This window comes from Lissotriton helveticus, chromosome 4_1, assembly GCF_964261635.1.
Source record: "Lissotriton helveticus chromosome 4_1, aLisHel1.1, whole genome shotgun sequence".
Taxonomy (NCBI): domain Eukaryota; kingdom Metazoa; phylum Chordata; class Amphibia; order Caudata; family Salamandridae; genus Lissotriton; species Lissotriton helveticus.
In genome coordinates this window covers 496,547,481-496,566,569 of record NC_136063.1, presented here as the reverse complement: position 1 = coordinate 496,566,569, position 19,089 = coordinate 496,547,481, and the positions used below count along the sequence as shown (strand labels likewise).

At 46.6% G+C, this 19,089-nt stretch overlaps 1 protein-coding gene across 5 annotated transcripts in view; it reads left to right on the top strand.

Annotated features, from left to right (window-relative positions):
* LRRCC1 (leucine rich repeat and coiled-coil centrosomal protein 1) overlaps window positions 1-19,089 on the top strand; it is a 481,085-nt gene that overhangs the window by 23,042 nt on the left and 438,954 nt on the right. For 4 of the 5 annotated variants that reach the window (XM_078687089.1, XM_078687090.1, XM_078687088.1 and 1 more), the window contains one exon: window positions 5,205-5,410. The exons of the other annotated variant lie outside the window; for it this stretch is intronic. In XM_078687089.1, coding sequence (XP_078543215.1) covers window positions 5,205-5,410 — 206 coding nt within the window. The remainder of the gene's footprint in view (window positions 1-5,204; window positions 5,411-19,089) is intronic. 5 annotated transcript variants of the gene reach the window in all.

Genomic DNA, 19,089 nt, shown 5'->3' with positions numbered 1-19,089 from the left:
TGCTGACTCACTTGCACAAGCTTTGAAAAATTTCATACCTTAGAGAATCCATCGAATATCAGAGCGTCCACAACACAACCATCTGTGAATCTCCCAATTTCAGCCATAATCAAGTTATTCCGTTGATGAATCGGGAATAGGTTCCAGGTATATTCCCCTATAATCCGCCCATCTTTTCATATCTTGGGATGTTTTCTTGGGCAACCCCGGGCAACAAAGATGGGAAGCTCAAGCCCCATGCAGAAATCCAGGCCCTTTTTCCAGACCCCAACATAGGGTGGGGAGGTGTCCTCCCAATGTTTTGTAATATCGCGCTTTGCAAGTGTGAGACCCAGTAAGAATAAATGCTGTTTATATATATTCCCCCTACTTCATCCATAATATGCAGGAGGGTCAATCTGGCCGCATGAGGGACATCCCACACCAATACCTGTGACAGACAAGAAATGAAACCATGCCAAAATTTCGAAAGGGATGTACATGACCGGACAGTGTGGATGAAAGTACCTTCAACTGTCCCGCACCTTAAACAGAGCTGGAAGGCAATTAGTACTGCCCGCCTCAGCTGTTGCCTAGTGTAGCACACTCTGTGTAAGTACTTGAACTGTATATATCTAAGTCCACGCGGGGACTCCAGCACCTCGGTCCGATTCTCATCATCTAGTGGGTCCAGGTCAGTCTGCCAATCCTCCCTCGTATGGGGCAGTGTCGTGTGGCTATTGGTAACTATGATGGAATAGATTTTCGCAATTTTATGTTGCCCCAGATCGCCCATGAAAACCTTAGCAGCAATGGGGCTAAATTTGGGATGGGCTCCTGTAATGTTAATTAAGGCGCAAATGCATAGCAAAACTGCAATTTCATACCTTTAAAACCACTACATTTCACATTTCTGGGAAGTTTCCACCACCGGTGTGTTGGAGTGATTAGTCTTAGGGATATTTCTTTTTTCCTTGTTCATGTTGAACGTGCATGTTTTGTTTGCAGCTCCTCCTTGCTTGAGTCTGAAATTGAAGAGACATTTGCGCCTGTCCAGCATTTTCTGGTGAAAGCAACTTGTTTTAATTTTGTGAATTTCTGTGCAATGAATGGCCACCTTTCCGTGTAATTATGTTTCATCATTTTTAAACTTGGTAACACAATCCACACAAATATACTCCACACCATGGGTACTCATAAATATTTTCTCAGGGGCCACAAACTACAGTCTGGGATGTGCTTGAAGGCCGCATTGATGCTGGGCCATCCCGAGGAGACAGGAAGGGTTGGGAGATTATCGAGGCAGTTAAAAAACAATACCTTTTCAAAAATAGGAGATTAAGAAAAAAAAAACGGGGGAATGTATTTTCCTCATTGGCTCATGTTTAAACCGATGCAATTTTAGGTATGAGACCCCTAATAAAAAGCAATTTTAATTGTATATTTTTCAGCAATAACAGCAAGTACGATAGACATAGTTCACAGATAATTACATGTGTATCAGCACCATCAGTGCATCATGACAGTATAATGTAGAGTCCAGTATAATAAAAAATCGATAGAATATATCACATATCAAAGGATTAATGCACACAAAAAAATAGTTCATCAAATGAAAAGAAATTAATATCGCTCATGTATAGAATGGCATGAGCAGAATGTAAATGAGGACTATCTTGTGCAGGCAACATATTAGCACAGCATGGTAGCAGCCGATGTGTTTTTTTTTAACACACTTTATTGATGACCGCAGTATGACATGTGCAGTAGTGCATATTTGCATTCAACTAGCGAGAATTTATACAAACCCCCTTCTCCCCCCACCCTAACCCACCCCGCCCCTCTCCTGGTCTGTCTTGCTTCAGCTTCCACAGTGACCACAGGAGTTCTATACATAATCATCCTTCTATAGATTACAGTGTCCAGGGTGAAATTACAATGTCTTGGGTCTACAGGGCCTACTGCCCGAAAATTTTTGAGTGCCCGCATGTGTTCCTGGGTCGCGGCATCTTATGTGGAGGACAACTCAAGTGCTTCCAATTCAATCATCATGGCCTCCCAATCCAGTGCTACAGGTTGCTTCCTCAGCCCCCTCTCTTCCTCCCTTCGAAGAGCTGCACCTTCCCATTGAAGCATGTCAGTCTTCCCAGTAGTAACCGCAGGACATCTGGGGCATTTCCACCTCATCGTGAGAACCCTAATCGCTAAGATGAAGGCTAGGTCTAGGAACCTCAACTGCACCTTTTGTACCTCTAAGTGGTCTTCAAGCCTTCAAGGCAGTGTAGGGCCTCGTCCGGGACCTGCATTTATGTCACTACAGGTAGGGCGTTGTGAACTCATCCCCAGTATTCCCGTAGTCAATGTTTAAGTTGTGGGATGAGGTGCGTGGGGAGAGAGAGTATCGTGATCAGCCTCGATCGGATGTTCAAGGAGCTACATCTTGAGTGGATCCCAAAAATCTCTGGGGCGAGAGGTTGGGGGGAGGAGTTCCCAATAGATACATGTTTGGTCTTGCCAAAAAATCATGTCACTAATCCATTCCTTAAATTTAGGTGCTCTACCGCGACACTACCTGCATGCTACTTGCCTCTTGGCCAACAATAGGCTAAAGGAGACAAATTTGCAATGCTTTGCGGCAAGATCTCCCGTGTAACCAAGAAGAGCGAGGATGGAGATGGTGACAGTGTAGAGGATATCATCTGTTCAAGAGCGTTGATCACCTGCTACCAGTAGGCCAGCACAGAGCTGCATTCCCAGGCAAGATGTAGGAAGTCAGCAGCGTCAAGGATGCGTTGCCAGGCCTTCACCTTGCAGTCCACAGAGGTCGGATGCGAGCGAGCGGTGTAATCGCAGTCCGTATAACCCCGTCTAGCGGAACGGATTCCACCAGCCAATGCTCTGTCACTACATGAGGTGTATTTGGGAAGGTGAACCCAATAATGGGCATAATGTGCTTGGGTGCAAAGATAGTACAGTTGTTATGTTATGTTATGTTATTTTATGGCTTCTATAGCGCACGGCTACTCAAAAGAGTGTCCCGGCGCTTTATTAACAACCTGAAGAGCAAACACAACACAATAAAAGAACGAAGCGAAGAAAAAGAAATCTAAGAGGCAAAAAGCCAGGTTTTTAGGCCCTTCCTAAAGGATAGCAGGTTTGAATTGCTGCGTAGCGAGAGGGGCAGAGAGTTCCAAAGCTGAGGGGCCCGGAGCATAAAAGAGCGGCCTCCCAAGCGGGCCCTCCTCACACGAGGAACAATGGCGAGAAGCTTTGATTCTGATCTCAGAGATCGAGAAGGACGGTATGGCTTAAGCCTCCTCTGCAGGTATTTGGCCCCGGTGGAGTAGAAGGCCTTATGCGCGAGGGTCAGAGTTTTGAAGACTATCCGCTGTCGGATAGGCAGCCAGTGAAGCGACTGCAATAGGCCGGAGACATGAACTCGCCTATGCAGACCAAAGATGGCGCGGGCCGCCGCATTCTGGACCACCTGCATCCGTTGCAGGAGGTATTCGGGCAGGCCAAGATATAAGATGTTAGCGTAGTCCAATCTTGAACCAATCAAGGCCTGCACCGTAATCCTCCTGTGATCCTCGGAAAGCAACGGAAAGAACTTCCGAAGCATACGGAGAAGTCCAAAGCATGTGCCCGTAAGGGCGAGGATCTGAGATCTTAAGGTCAGACCGTTGTCAATTTTGACCCCCAAATTCTTCGCTAGCTGAGATGACTGCCTCGGAGGAGACATGTCCGCAGGCCACCACACCTGCCAGTCCGGGTCGGATTGACAGCCGAAGAAGAGTACCTCCGACTTATCTGAGTTGCACTTGAGGCTGTTCAATTGGAGCCATTTGAAAACAGCCCCAAGGCACTCACGGATACTCTCTCCGTCAAAATCCTCCCCTTTCCGGCAGGTGAAGAGCAGCTGGGTGTCATCCGCATAGGATACAATCTGGGCTCCGAAAGACTCAGCCAGAGCCGCCAGAGGGGTCAAAATTGGGAACGTCGAATCCCCCCTGTGAATAGGGCCGAGCATATACGTCCCATTGTAGTCTTGGGTGTTTACCGCCCCATATTAATCTGGTTAATTCCGAGCGCAGTGAGGAGAAAAAAATGCCGGCCGGGGTCATAAGGAATATTTAAGAACAAGTACAAGAGTTTAGGGAGGATGACCATTTTAATGAGGGAAACACGACCAGCCATAGCGAGAGGGAGAGCATTCCATCTCGTTATAGAGTTGGTGAAATGTTCCATCGTCCTCCCATAGTTGAGTCTCATAAGGTCGTCGCGATCAGCGGTAACATGGATCCCCAAATATTTTAGGTCTGTGCTGCAGCATTCAGTGGGAAAGTCTGTGTCAAATGGCGATACAGAAGCATTAAGTGGGAATAGTTGGGACTTTGCCTAATTGATATAGATTCCAGAGAGATCACCGAAACGGACGACCTCATGAAGTAATGGATTGAGATTTTGCGACGGCTCAGGGACAAAGAGGGTAATATCATCCGCTTAGAGGGATATAAAGGATGGGACGAAGGAAGCAGCGAAGAGCCTTCTCATGATGATGCTGTCTGACACTGGCAGCCAGAGGCTCCACGACCAAGGCATAGAGAAGCAGAGAGAGCGGACAGCCCTGCCGCGTGCCCCGGGTAATGGCAAAAGGGGCATGACACGCAGGCCCCCTCTACATAATTCCAGTACATTCAACACCACTTAATTACAATACACATAATTCCACTCCACGCCATGCCTCATAATTCCACTACACAAATCCACACCACACAATTCCACAACTAGCAATTCCAATCCAACCTGCAAAATTTCATTCTGCACCCCATACATCCACTCCGCTCCAAACCAAAACACATGGTTAAAAGACATTGTCATTTACAACGCCAACATCTCTAACTCTCACAAATACGAGACCTATTGCATTAGGCTTGTTTGTATTATTTGTTCTTGTTGTCTAGACCCATTTTTCTGTAATTTGGTCTTCTGTCATTGATTTAAGGATACAAGGAGCTAGGCATTGAACTAAGTGGTTTACGTATTGGGATGAAATCCGGGAGGCTGCTGCTTGGTAGCAGTTGAAGCATATAGCCAGGAGGGAAGTGGAAATAAGTATTCTGTTAATGGCCTTTCTCTAGTACAATGGGTTCTTAAACTGTGTGAGTGTCAGGGGTTTGAAACCTATATTTCTTTCTTACATTACTTTTTGATTTCTTTTTTAGTTTGTTGGAGATCTCGATCAGCTCAAATCTGCGCTCTCTCAATTTACATTGTAATCAGGTCGCCAAGATTGATGGCCTTGGCCGCGCATGGAATTTACAGCATTTAGACCTATCCTCCAACTGCATCTCTCGAATTGAAGGCTTAGCCTCATTGACCCAATTACGGACCTTGAATTTGTCCTGCAATATGATTACTCGAGTGGAAGGTAGGAACTTATTTTTATGCTGACACTCTTCTATGTATGTACTTGTGAAATAATTTCTGATAATGGGCGTGCAACGTCGACCAGTAAAATGCCGATTAAAATGAGTTTTAGAAAATCGCGCAAAAACAATTGTCCGTTTCTTATTAGGCCGATTGCTATGTATTTTGTCACATAACAGCTTCTTGCTGATTTTTTTTTTTCTATTGCGAAAATACCACATTTAAGACTTGTTACCATCTCGTCACACGTCACTAATGCAAGTGACTTAAAGTTAAGATGAAATTCTTACCGCTTTGGATTCATAATTGAAGTAGAAGTGGGTGTTTGCTATGATGTAGAATATTTTTGTCGCCATTCTATTTGAGGATGTTATTAGAATTGGTACCTCGTTTTAGACCTTCATTAACAAAATGGTAGTGACTTGAGCTCGTAGCAGTTTCCTAATTTTAAAAATGATACCGTACAACCGCATTTGTCTTGCTGCACATATTTTTAGTTAGGCTGTTTGGTTTTGTTTACGAAATGTGTTGTTCTACCAACGTGTAAAATCAGTGGTGAAGGCATTTTCAATTTATTACAATATTCTGTGGTGCCCCCAAGAGTAGGGGAACTCCCAGTGAATGCACACCGTTCAGTGTAATTGCTATATTTGACAAGTAGTATGTTTGACTTAGTGTGCAAGTGCAACATTTGCTCATGCCTGTGTTTGCACGCCCAAGCATAGTATTGCTCTTGCCATGATGCTGATGCCGTACAGTTTTTTGAAAACACAGGGATAAAATGTAGGCATAATTTATTTCCTCATCTTCTCATAGAGAATGTGAAGTGTGTGCATTCTTAGTCCATATGAATGTGGACCGGCCAGTTGCCATACTGCTTGTAACTATATAGCATCAACCTATGTGTTTCATTTAAAGTGCCCACATACCTGCAAAGTTCTTTTTTTTATTATAATCTATATTATCTTCCAGCCTACTTCAGCAATTATTATATGTACTTTTTGTTAGCACCAATAGGAAAGAGATGGGCTAGATGCTAGGCAGCAGCAGTAGGAAAACCAATTCTTTTTAGGTTCAAACATTATTGGAACTTGCACAGCACTCACAAAACGCACAAACTTGTCTGTACCAAGTGACCATAAATAAGCCTGTGAAAGTTCCTGCCTCTCCTTATTGAAGAGGCATATTGGAGACAGGGCCGGACTGGCTGTAGCAGGCAGTGGGCTTTTCCCTGGTGGACCGCTAGGGTGGGGGCCAGTTTTGGACCCATGGGGGGGCCGTTTTTGCTTCCGGGGGCGGTTTTATTGGCTCGCTGTAACAAAAGCAGCTGCAGTGTTTTCCTCGTGCGCACCCCCTCAATTGTTAGGGCTGGTTTGCGTTCCCAGGCTGGACCTGATTGGAGGTGTGTCTGTTCAACAAAATGCCAGAACCGTTCTCTATGCGTCCACGGTGTGCGTTCATATGCAATGCCTGTGAAATAAACTGGCCCAAGCACCCTTTAAGAGAAAAAAATAAGTCAAATGAAAGTTTAAAAACCCGCACAGACCAATGCACTCTGAAAAAGTCTGCCCCAAAGAGAGACAAAAATGAAATAGGAAGTAATGGTATTCAATTTCCCTTTTGCATAGTAATGGAGTTGGGTACTCAGATGACCATCCTATAGAGAACAAGCATTAGTAATGCATCGGTTTCACCTTTGTGATGAATAATAAGGTGTTTTTATCAATCACTGTCCGGGATGAAGAAAAGACCTCCCTTACAAGTATCACAGGAGTGCAGAGGATGTAGCACAGTGGCCAGAGCTGCTGACTGAAGAGCTGGGGATCTCGGTTCGAGTCTCGGTGGTGGGACATACTATGATTCTGGGCAAATCACTTAATCTTAAGTTGCAATATAAATCTGCTGCAAGACAAAATAATATTGTATTTTTCTCGTTGCCCATGTACTCAACAGTATACTATGGCTCCTGCCTGTGACTGACTTCAATCATTTTACTGCAAGCAGATGGTGTGTTCCCTTATAAAAAAAATGTGAGCACAAAAATGATTTCTATATGTTACAAGCTTGTTAAATCTTTTTGGGATCAGCTAAATGAAGGGCATCTATCTAAAGGTACATGATAATGAGAGAAGACTCTCAAGTAGCTGACAATTTATCAGTGCTAGAACGAAAAGACATCAGAATTTAAATCCTGTCACCCGATATGACCAAATTATGTGACGCTAGGGGCACAACTTAAGGAATCTTTTGAATCCAGCATGGAAAGTAGATTCTGGAAATGCCGTAAGGCTGAGCTTTTCAGACTGTTGCTCAAATAAAATACAGACTTGGTGTGAATGAGCGAGGAAATCCGGATAGAAGACTTGCCCCACATTCAGTTGAACTCCTACTGCCCGTCAATAACTGGATTTGTAATTCTTGCTGTATAGCACTCTGCAGTAACCTGGAGTAGACCTGCAACGCTATATAAATCTCCTAAATGGGTAGTGGAGAGTATGTGGCGCAACGGGCATAGCTGCTGACTCGCAAGCTGGGAATTCCGGTACGGGTCTCAGCAGCACAACATCCTGTGATTCTATGCAAATCACTTAATCTCTTGGTGATAAGTTGCTATATAAATCTGCTGCAAGACAAAAAAGCAAAAAGAGGCAAAACTTTATGAAAAAATAGTTCCACCAAAGTGGATGTTGACAGTATTTCGACTACGGAAAATGAATAAATAAGAGAAGCAGACGAGAAACCAGCATTGGTAAATGCAGGAAAATATGCTACAGCCAATAGAAATGGAGGAAAAGTAAGTGGCACTCACAAGAACCAATGAAAACCAGGAAAGAGAAGAGGCGCGATGTAAGCCCCTTCCAAGTTTATATTAAAAACAATACATTTGTCAAGAAAAGCGCATGCAAAACCTAAAAAGGATGCTTAGAAAAGGTGACTAGTTGGAGGCGTGTAAGTACTAAGAAGAGGAATAATGTCTGAATAGGTAATGAAACCCTATACTAATAGCAAATGGCAATTAGAAACAAGCATTGACAAAGCTAATAGTTTTTGCCTATGTGAGATTTATTGGCTCTGCTAATGTTTTTTAGCTATGTTGCAAATGGCTTAAAGTAATGTAAAAAAGGTGTATGACACAGCCAGTCCGTGGTATGGCAATTTTTGTTTTCAGTTATGCTTCACTGAAGCTAGCACTGCTGTATAATATGGCTAAAAACATTGACCGAGCCAATAGATCTTGCATAGGCGAGACCTATTGGCTTTGCAAATGCTTGTTATGGAATGCGTATGTTAGGTTATAAGTATTTATACAGTGTTTACAATGGCTGAATTGCTAATGTTACAGAATGGAGAATGCCCTTGCCAAGGTGTTAGTGTATCCAGATTCCGAAGCATTTGGGGACCATTCAAAACATTTGAAAATGTGCCATATAAATGTGCTGATTGTAACGTAAGTTATAGGTAGACAGAAAAGTCCAATAGATTACAGCTTTTATTACAGCGATGCTTTAGACTATGTGTTACTTTGAGCGCAAAGGTTACAAAAGAACCAAAAAAGCACTCCTGACTGCTTGTTTAGAAGTAAAATATAGCAATAATCTGTGTAAGGTGGGTTTCCAAGAGCTTTTGGACCCTGTGCCACTGCACCTGCTGCACAATTCAAATCATGACCCCTGTGCCTGCAAGGTAACTGCACTTGTGACTGCTTGTTTAGGATTAACATATAGAAGTAATCAGTGTTCTTTGGATTTCCTAGAGCTTTTGGCCCCTGTGCCACTGCATCTATCAAACAAGGAGCATAAGCGGGAACTATAACCAGGACGCCCTCCACTCACAAATTAAATAAAACGAGACCTGTTTATAAAAAAAAATAACTATTTCCAACATTTTTACCAAATGTGTATCATGTCTTACTCCTTGGTGAAGCAATGCTTGCTTATCTAGTCATGCCCTCCCATATGTGTTTGTCGTATTAAAAGTTCACCAACCACTCAAAACAGGTAGAAAGCACACCAGCTAATAGTCTCAAAAAAGGCTATCAAAAGAAAGATATTTTTTATGTAAAAAATGTGAGGTGGGTCAGAAAGTGCCTCACGTAAGCACCATCCATGGAGCTACTAGTTGGTACTCACCAGTTAGCTTACTCTGTCTTTATCAGCACTTTCTTGATGGAAAAGAATGTGAACTACCTCTAAACTAATGTATAAAATAATAAATAGAAAAGCGAGGTGTATGAATAAAGGGGACCTCTATCTACCATCTATACCTTGTAATGTGAAAGAAGTAAACTAAACTCCCCATAGGTTAAAATTGAGTTGTGGACATCTATCACACATATTCTTTAATTTTTTAATAGTGTTCACACTCCGTTAAGAAGATGGCATGTTTAGACCATTTTAACCTGAACGCCCGCCATGTTTCATTGTCCTAAAAGTTTACGGCAATTTCATCAGGGCACGGGGACACATCTCCACTTCAAGAATGCACCGGACAAAGTGGTTGACAGGTGGTCTCCTACCAGCAACTCACTGATGTGGATCTGGAGAGTAGCAACTCCCCACAGATCAATGTAACCAAGAGCGCAAATGGCCGGGTACTTGTGTCTAGAATGCACATGGACCTGCTGCACCATTCAAATCATGGCCCTAATGCCTGCAAGGTATCTGAACTTGTGACTGTTTAGTAGTAAAATATAGCAATATTCGGTGTTCAGTTGATTTCCTAGACCTTTTGGCCCCGGTGCTGCTGCACTTGCTGTACCATTCATATCATGACTTGAGGGCCTAGAAGGTAACTGCAATTGTGACTGTTTTTTCCATAGTAAAATATAGCCTTAATCGGTGTTCAGCGGGTCTCCTAGACCCTTTGGCTCCTGTGCCACTGCACTTGCTGCACCATTGAAATTATGACCCTAGTGCCTGCAAGTACACATGAGGAAATTGTTTATATCAAGGAATATGTGTCCTGAAAAAGGCATGTTTGCAGACTGAATAGATAATTATTGTGTAGCTAAACATAAACAGCAACGCTTTCATAAAAAGTACCTTTAAACGTATCCAATTCTCCAAAACAAGTTGTCACAGATGTCCTAATAGAAGCATATGCTTTATATATATCAAAGTAAACGGGAAACCTTTTTAAATTGTGTTACAATGTGGCAGGCCCTTTGCTGTGTAAAGATCTTATCCTATGCTTGACTGCGAATGGGGCATAAACAGTGTAAATTTCCAGAGATCACATGACAGTGAGACTAAAAAGCGGTTTTGCACTTTCTTCCTAAACAGGTAGTTTCACAAATTAAATGGACTCACCAAAAAATGTGCTAATGCTTTGTGCACATGAAGTACGAGATACCTTTTGAGATGCTATGTCTAAAGGTGAAATTTAGGGGGGGCGTGGCCAAGATGACGGCGAGGTAGGATGCATTGTTCAGAGCTCCTGCCCGCCGTCTGCCCAATTTAGCACATACCGGCCCCCGCGGGGCTCAGGAATAGCTTGGGGTGCCTTCGGAGTGCCCCCCTGACGAGACTTTGCCTACAGCTGGCCCGAGATCCCAATGCAGGCAACAACCGCAGCTGCCTTGCGGGGACAGCGAGGGAGAAGACCTGGCCTTCCCCTCGCCGACGCCTGGAAGCGGCCTCAACAACACGGTGGTCCGGAGTCCGGGCCATCGAGGCCAGCCACTCTGAACCCAGCTGCTTTACAGGCAACCCGGATGACATGCGGGTTGCCCAGCAGTACACCCAGCTGCCTGCGACTGCTGTCCTCATCCCGCCTTGGAGGGCATCGGGGCCGGGGACTTGAGCTCAGCCTCGACCCTGCTTTTCACTCTGCTCGCGGGGGCGGCTGAAGCTCATGGAGACAATCTAACTGCCCGTCACCTTAACTGGAACACTCCTCAGGAGCCAAGGCAAGCTGCTCTTGTGTCCCGAAACTCTAAGTGTTTACACGTCGAGAGGGCCCAGCAGCACGCAAGGCCGTGAGGATCCCCGGCCTTGATTTCGGTGTCGTCCGCCTGGGGCGCAGGGGTCCGGGGCAGCGGGCTCGGAGGGCCCTTGGGTCCTCCGGAGGACGGACGTGCCGCCTAGCACCTTGTTACCGGGCCTGGGGATTGGAGGCGGCCCGTGACTCTGCCCTCACTATTGAGCATGTTACCGGCCCGACGCTACATCAATGCCTGGGCCCTACAGCACACGTGGAGGTAGGCCTTGCCTTTGAAATATACTTCAACTTGCAGACGCCCGTTGAGAGAGCGCACCCTGCAGCCGCGCTGGGAGGGAGGCCACGTGACCTGGGACAGGACTACCCCTACCTCTAGGCAGCCATCGTGCCGCGCATTTCGAATCTGGGAAAGAGGCTGGAGGGCTGAGGCCTGCCTGAACTATTCTGGACTGGGGTGCCATTGTGTAGAGGCCCGGCCTAGCAGTGGCTATCTAAGCCCTTACTCCCACATCATCACGCAGCTGCAACAAGTGGAAGCGACGGCCCCACGCGGTGCCTAGGTCTGGCTAAGCTACCTGGATCCCTCGCTCCGGGATCGGGCGTGCCCGCCTACATTCGCCCCCGTGGCGCCTTTACAGTGGTCAGCAACAGCACTCCACATGTATACACAGCAGAGACACGCAGATGTGCGCTGTTTGCCTAGCGCCAACAGAGGCGTGACACACCAACACCTCCCTTGATAGGCTGTGATCTCTCCAACACCCATATCCCACTCAACAGCCCGCCTGGAGGTGTCAGAGGAGTATGTCCTCTTCCAGGACGAAGAAGGTGAAGCCCCTGAAGGACATTTTTGGATGCTCACACTCTCACACTCTATCCCCAACATGGCGACTGCGGCCCCCGTGATGGCGGCCCGATGCAGTCTGCAATCCCCAGTGATGAGCCTATTACGAAGGCATTCCTGGAGTCGCTGTTCCTAACTCTCAGAGAAGGCCTGCAATCTTTGAAAAATGATCTCACAGCTGAGATCAAGGAGATACATAGAGATGTAGACGACGTTGGGGATCGAGTGGCCGCCCTAGAGGAGAAGTGCGACACCGTGGCGACCGAGTCAAACATGCTCTAACAGGAGGTACTTCGATTACAGGACCATCATGTCGACATCCAAGCTCACCTAGAGGATTTGGAAAACAGGTCTTGCAGACAAAACATCCGGATCCTTTCCAGGGACACACTCCGATGCTTTTCCAAGATCTGGCCCTGATTACGCTTCAGCGCTGCTGGCAATTTCGCTCCGTGACTGAACACCTTTGACAGCAAGGAATCCCAATACTCCTGGGGTCATCCTTTTCGACTTATTTTTTGTTATGGCAAACTCCACAAGCTTCGATCACTCAGTCATGCTGACTTCTGAGCCTAGCTGTACCAAGTGATGACGACGACCAACATAGCACTAGCTCGGGCCTGAGGTCTCCTTGTCGAGGTGGCAGCGACAGGGCCGACGGAGACGTGGCCGGAAACCAAACAAGACAGAAATCGCCAGGAGTCAGCTGGCGGCCCTGGGGTTCATAGATCTTTGGCGCTACTTCCACCCCCGCAGTCGAGCTTACACCTTCTATTCAGGAGCACACAAAACATACGCTAGGTTGGACTACTTCCTTAGTTCTTCCCCACTACATGCGCTTGCGACTGACACTGAGATCCTGATGGCCTCTCTTTCAGACCATTCCCCTGTCGTTGCCACCTTTAAATTCCCACCATCATCGCAGCCTATTAGACACTAGCGCCTGCGCGATACCTTGCTCCATCAAGCTTCCATAGTTGAATAGATCCAGAAAGCCATCACAAATTAGCTTGTCATTAACGCTAACTCAAGACACCTCTTTAGCGACACAGTGGGCGGCACTAAACGCAGTTATACAGCTAACAACCTTGAGTGTAGTCTTAAATGGGCTGAACTCTCCCAGCTAGTCGCGGAGCTGGAGCAGATGCACCAGCGGACTGGTGCTTCCTGGGCCTGGGGTCAATTGTGTGTAGAGTCGAAGCAACTTGCAGCATTATACCAAGACAGGGCAGAATATGCGCCCCTCCGTCTCCGACACTCATACTACACGGGTGGTGACAGATGCGGTCGCCTCTTAGCCCACAAACTACGGGAGGCCAGACAGGGACGGGGTGTTCAGGCCATCGGCTCCTCCGACGATGCTGCAATAGTGGCAGTCTTTCGAGACTTCTACGCAGAGCTCTATTCGGGTGACCCTCTAACTGCTCATCACAGCGCCGACTATCTGGCCGCAGCACACATACCCTCCTTTACCCAGGCGCAGGCCGACTATTTGGATAAGGATATTGAGACTGAAGAAGTCATAGCCGCGATCTCACGCCTCAAGCTGGGCAAATCACCCGGGCCAGATGGCTACTCAGCGGCCTTTTATAAAACATTCTGCAGCCAAATGGCTCCCCTCCTGACGGGTTTGTTCAACACCTTTGCACAGGATGGGGTTATCCCGAAAGAAATGCTTAAAGCGTCGATAGTGGTTATCCCAAAACCCGGGAAAGATAAAACATCCTGCGTGCATATAGGCTGATCTCCTTATTGAACATAGACATTAAACTCTATGCTAGCATTTTGGCGACCCGTCTAGCGCCCTACATGTCCCAACTGGTTGAGCCGGATCAAGCAGGCGTCATCCCGCAGAGACAAATGAGTGATAACACCAAGCAGGTTCTGCACCTAATCGAAAAGGCGTCTTCAACTCAGGGAGAATACATGCTACTAGCTATCGATGAGAAGGCCTTCGACAGGGTGCATTGGCCCTATCTGGAGCAGGTCCTGACGCATGTCGGTTTCGGTGAGAAACTGCGTACTCGGATCCTCAATTGCTATCGCTCACCCAAGGCAACAGTTCGGGTTAATGGTCATACGTCCTCTCATTTTCCCATTTGAAGAGGCACCAGGCAGGGGTGCCCTCTTTCACCCCTTTTATTCGCACTCTATATGGAACCCTTAGCATTACGGATTAGACGCCATCCCCTCATTTCTGGGATCAATTTTGGAGTAGACTTACACACTATCAGCTTGTACGCAGATAACATTTTGCTTACTTTCTCTAACCCGATTCCTGCACTGCGATCTCTCTTCATTGAAATGCTCTGGTTCGCACAGGCCTCGGCATTTAAGATTAACATGGATAAGTCGATCGTATTTAATATCTCCCTATCCCCGCACACTCTAGCTCATCTACAAGAAGAACGCCCCATACAATGGGCACCCTCCTCGATTCTGTACCTGGGAATTCAATTAACCCCCTCCATATAGGCTACTGCTGAAACCAACTACTCCATACTCCGCGCGCACATACGCAAGGAGCTAGGCCAGTGGAAACACTATACACTGTCCTGGCTGGGTTGGATAGCAGCTACCAAGATGACCATCCTTTCCCAGTTTCTGTATTTTTTTTCAGACCCTCCTCCTCCTCCGCCCTCCCTCAGGCTAGATTCAACAGGCCCAATCGGAGTTGGCGCATTTTATTTGGCAAGGCCGCAAGCCCCGGTTTAAGCACGCAATAGCAATTCTCCCGCCGGAGAAGGGAGGTGTGGGGGTTCCTGATCTCCAGCTCTATTTCTACGCCTCGCAGCTTCGATATTTAGTGGAATGGCACCACCTAGAGTCTGAGAAACATTGGTTGTTCCAGGATCAGGCAGTGGCGGCCATGCCCCTACAGGGCATTCCTTTCCTCCGTGAATCACATAGAGCACCCAATCTCTATGCATCATACATCACAAACACGATTATGGAGTCCTGGGATCGCACAAACACTGCCCATAATCTGACTACCTATCCCTCCCCCCCTCACACCACTGTTGGATAACCCAAAATTCCAACCCGGCATGGGTACTAGGGCCTTCTCTGCCTGGCGCTCCACCTCTTGTCGGTCCCTGGACCACCTCTTTGACTTGGAGGGGATTATCCCATTCCGACAGCTTAAGGCAGATGATGGCCTTCCTGAATCGGAACGCCTGCCCTACCTTCAGCTCCGACACTGGGCTCTTCACCCACACATCCAACCTGAGGCTCAGCGCCTTCTGACTCCCTATGAGAAATGGCTCGTCACATGCGCATCCAATAAGAAAATAATTTCCGACCTACATAAAATGTTACTAACGTCCACTACGCATACATATAACGCTGGTCGAGCTTGTTGGGAACAGGATCTGGTAAGGACACTTAGCCACAAGGAATGGGAAGGCATATATCCTAGGGCTCGGCACTCAGCATACCACATGGGATTTACTGAGACACTGACTAAGATAGCTACATATTGGTATTATACTCTGGAACGCCTGCATCGATTTGACCCACGACAAAGCGCCCTTTGTTGGAGGGGTTGCGGGGAGGTGGGCACTCTAGTGCATCTCCTCTGGGGCTGTTACCGTATTCAATCATACTGGCCCCAGGTGCTCGATAAAATAGACACCCACTTCGAGACACAGCTCCCGAGATTTCCTACATACATTCTCTTGGGTTTACCCAATCCCATAACATATCCTCTAAAGTCCCGGAGGGGCCGACTGATTGCCATCGCATTAGGCGCAGCCATGCAGAACATCCTGGTACGTGGCGCACCGCCCAGCTCCCAACATTTTCCGGATGGTCACAGTGACTCTGGCTGGTGTTGGGTATGGAGACATTAACCCTCGCATTAGCTGGCAAGGGGTCTGACTTCCCAGAGATGTGGCGGCCCTTCTTGACCCAACTTGTGTCTGAGTTCCGTGAACTGACATGCCCCTGATACCTCAGACTTCTCCGCCTTTCAGACACACAGCTCCCACATAATGATTCCTCACAGCACCGCCATCGACCACGTTTATTCCCAGATTATTCTTTTTTCATGTTTTTGGTGGACAGAGGAATCCAGTTGTTTTAATTTTTCCCTTCTTCCCCTTATTGTTTATTCTTACAGGCCTGCTCCGCTCATATTACCTTGGTAATGCTACTATTTGCGACACCTGTTGTCTATATTTCATTGATTCCACGGAGCTCGAGGTCTTGTTTTTCCTCTTCCTTTAAAATTAATAAGAGTTAAACCATAAAAATGCAATTTGGAAAAAGAGCACAAGCAGTCTCCATGGAGAAAGTACGCTGGGTTTCTCTTTCCTATAAACGATCTCACTTTGAAGTCCGCTGAAAGGAAAATAAACACCAGGCTCCCAGGAAAACTCAGCTTGACTTCTTGAACTCGGTATTTGTAAGGGCAGCAAATGTGACGCGATTAGAACAAGATTTAAAGGCATGTTTATTCTAGAAAACAAGTTGGTGGAAGAATACTGTAAACACAGCTTTAGCATGGGAATGAATGAACTCCAGCTGCTCAGTCTAAAGCAAATGAAGCCAGCCAATTGAAAGCCAGAAAATGTGAGTTACAAACCACGCCAATAATAAGCCATGGGTGGTATGCATTCCCAGCCTAACTTTTTGAAAGTCCCCAAGATGTCATCCGCATACCAGACAGCTACGCTATCTGGTAGACGGTGACCTAAAAAGGGGAAGTGCAATTGAGCAGGAAGACCTGGATGCTAACTTTAGCGAAAGCGTGTTGACAACCAAAAAAAGCTGGTAGTCATTGAGGTGGTTGTGTTTTTTTCAGGCGGCTAAATTTCATTGCTATGAGTTTAGGGAAAGGTCTCCCTTTAATAGAAGGAGAGGAGGCCGATGATTTGCTAACTGTAGCATGCTGTAATTTGTGGGGAGTGCCTTTTTTGCAGGCTCTGAATGTTGCCATTGAGTCGAGACTTTGCACTCGCTATACTCCATATTTTAACACCTAGGTTGGTAACCGCTATCATGTGTACGTATCGTGGGCTGGATTATGATTTTTTTTGTCACACATGACAACACGAGGACAGATTGGAAACTATACACACATGAATCTTAGAAAAAATGTTCAGTTTAGACAGTCTCCTGCTGCATTGGCAAAAATGAGGCAGACTGTTGCTGGTGTTAGGAAAAATTACATGATATTTGAGTATGTGGATTTTATGAAGCACTGCAGTATCAACAGAAAACTCTATAGTGCAAAAGGCTGCTACAGAGAAAGCACTATAGATCAGCAATCTGTTTAAAGCAATTTGTGATGGAGATGCAATAGTGTGAGGGGATGAGGGTGAGGAGGACAAGGAATGAGCACATCTTGGCTCGGGGAATAGAGAATGATTGTCACCACCAGAATAATGTAGGAGAGTAGGATCTGCTATCCTATGGTCACCCCATTTTTTTGCTTTTTGGTTCACTGGTTTTCAACTTAATGTAGCTGTGGGCCTGCTAATCAGACCCACAGCCCTGCTGTTCTCTCTCTAAATTCACAACCATGTACTTTAGGTACCTCACCAATTGGGATTGGGTCACCTTATGAGCCCCTGTACAGTGTACTATAGGTACCCAGGGCATAGGTGCATCCAAGGCCTACCAGGGGCTGCAGCATATTTTTTGCCACCCCTGGCTGGCCATCCAAACTGACACAACTGGCTGATCACTCAGCTGGGGCAAGGTCGTGTAATCATACCTTGCTTAGATATAGTATACCTATGTCTAACCCTATATCTGGACACATATGCACCTATAAGTCACTCCTATGGCAGGCCTTAACAATCCTGAAGGCAGAGTGCTTGGTTTTATGTGAGATGGTGCTCTAGCATGAGCTGAGCCTGTCTGCAGCTTTCAGAACCATGTCCTTATAGCTGTTCCAGGATATTGCCATACCATATACTCTTAAGTGTATTATGAACCTCGCGGTTTAATGCTATCTTTGGTTTGGCTTTATCAAAACATGTCGTGTAAGGTGTCATACGCTTTGGAATACTACCCCCTCGCCAGTTCTGGCGACGGGGGTAGCATTCCACCCTTCTAGAGGGAGAAGACATGTTACTTTACTTAATCCCGGTTAAAGTTAACCAGAGCCTCAGCATCACAAAATGGATGCTGCTGCCACAGACACAAGTCTGGCCTGCTGCTCCTGGACGAAACTCCGGCAGGGGAAGCCTGGACAATAGGTTTCCTGTCACAGGGAGGTGCTAGCACCACCCTAGACAGGAGATAGTAGATTGGGGCAGGGAGGGCTGAATTAAACTAGACACTGCCTGGGGCACACAAGGTGTCCCATGCATAGGCCAGTTCAAACCGGTGCTGGGGCACTCCAGCCCCAGCGCGAAACTGGACAAAGGGAAAGGGGTGTAACCACCCCCTTCCTAGGTCCCACCCATAGGAGGGACCTAGCAGGTAATCCAGCCCCTTGATTTGGAATAAAGGTAGGAGCTGTGTCCTTAGACTTTAGATAATCCTGGCTGAAACTCTGATACGAAACTCTCGACCCTTTGACATCCTACTCGACGTAGAAGACTGAAGAATCTCCCTTGTGGTCAAGGAGTGACCACCCTGTGCAAGCAGGCACCATCAAGCGCTCAACGGTTTGCTTTGTTGTTGCTCCCGCCGGAGCTCGAACGACAGAGCCTGACAAGAACCGAACTTCCAGACATCCAACAGCCCGATCCACAGCCACAGCAAAGCTGAGACCCGTGGAGGCGACGAGAGACGTGGGACCGGCCATCTTGGAAAGCCAGCGAATCTTCTTCAGGCCCCCAAAATACTTCTAATGAGGGGGGTCCCAAAATTCCAAGAAAAAGAAGAAAGAAGGTCCAAAGAAACCTTGGTGTAATTATTGTAAAACTGCCTCTCACTGGTAT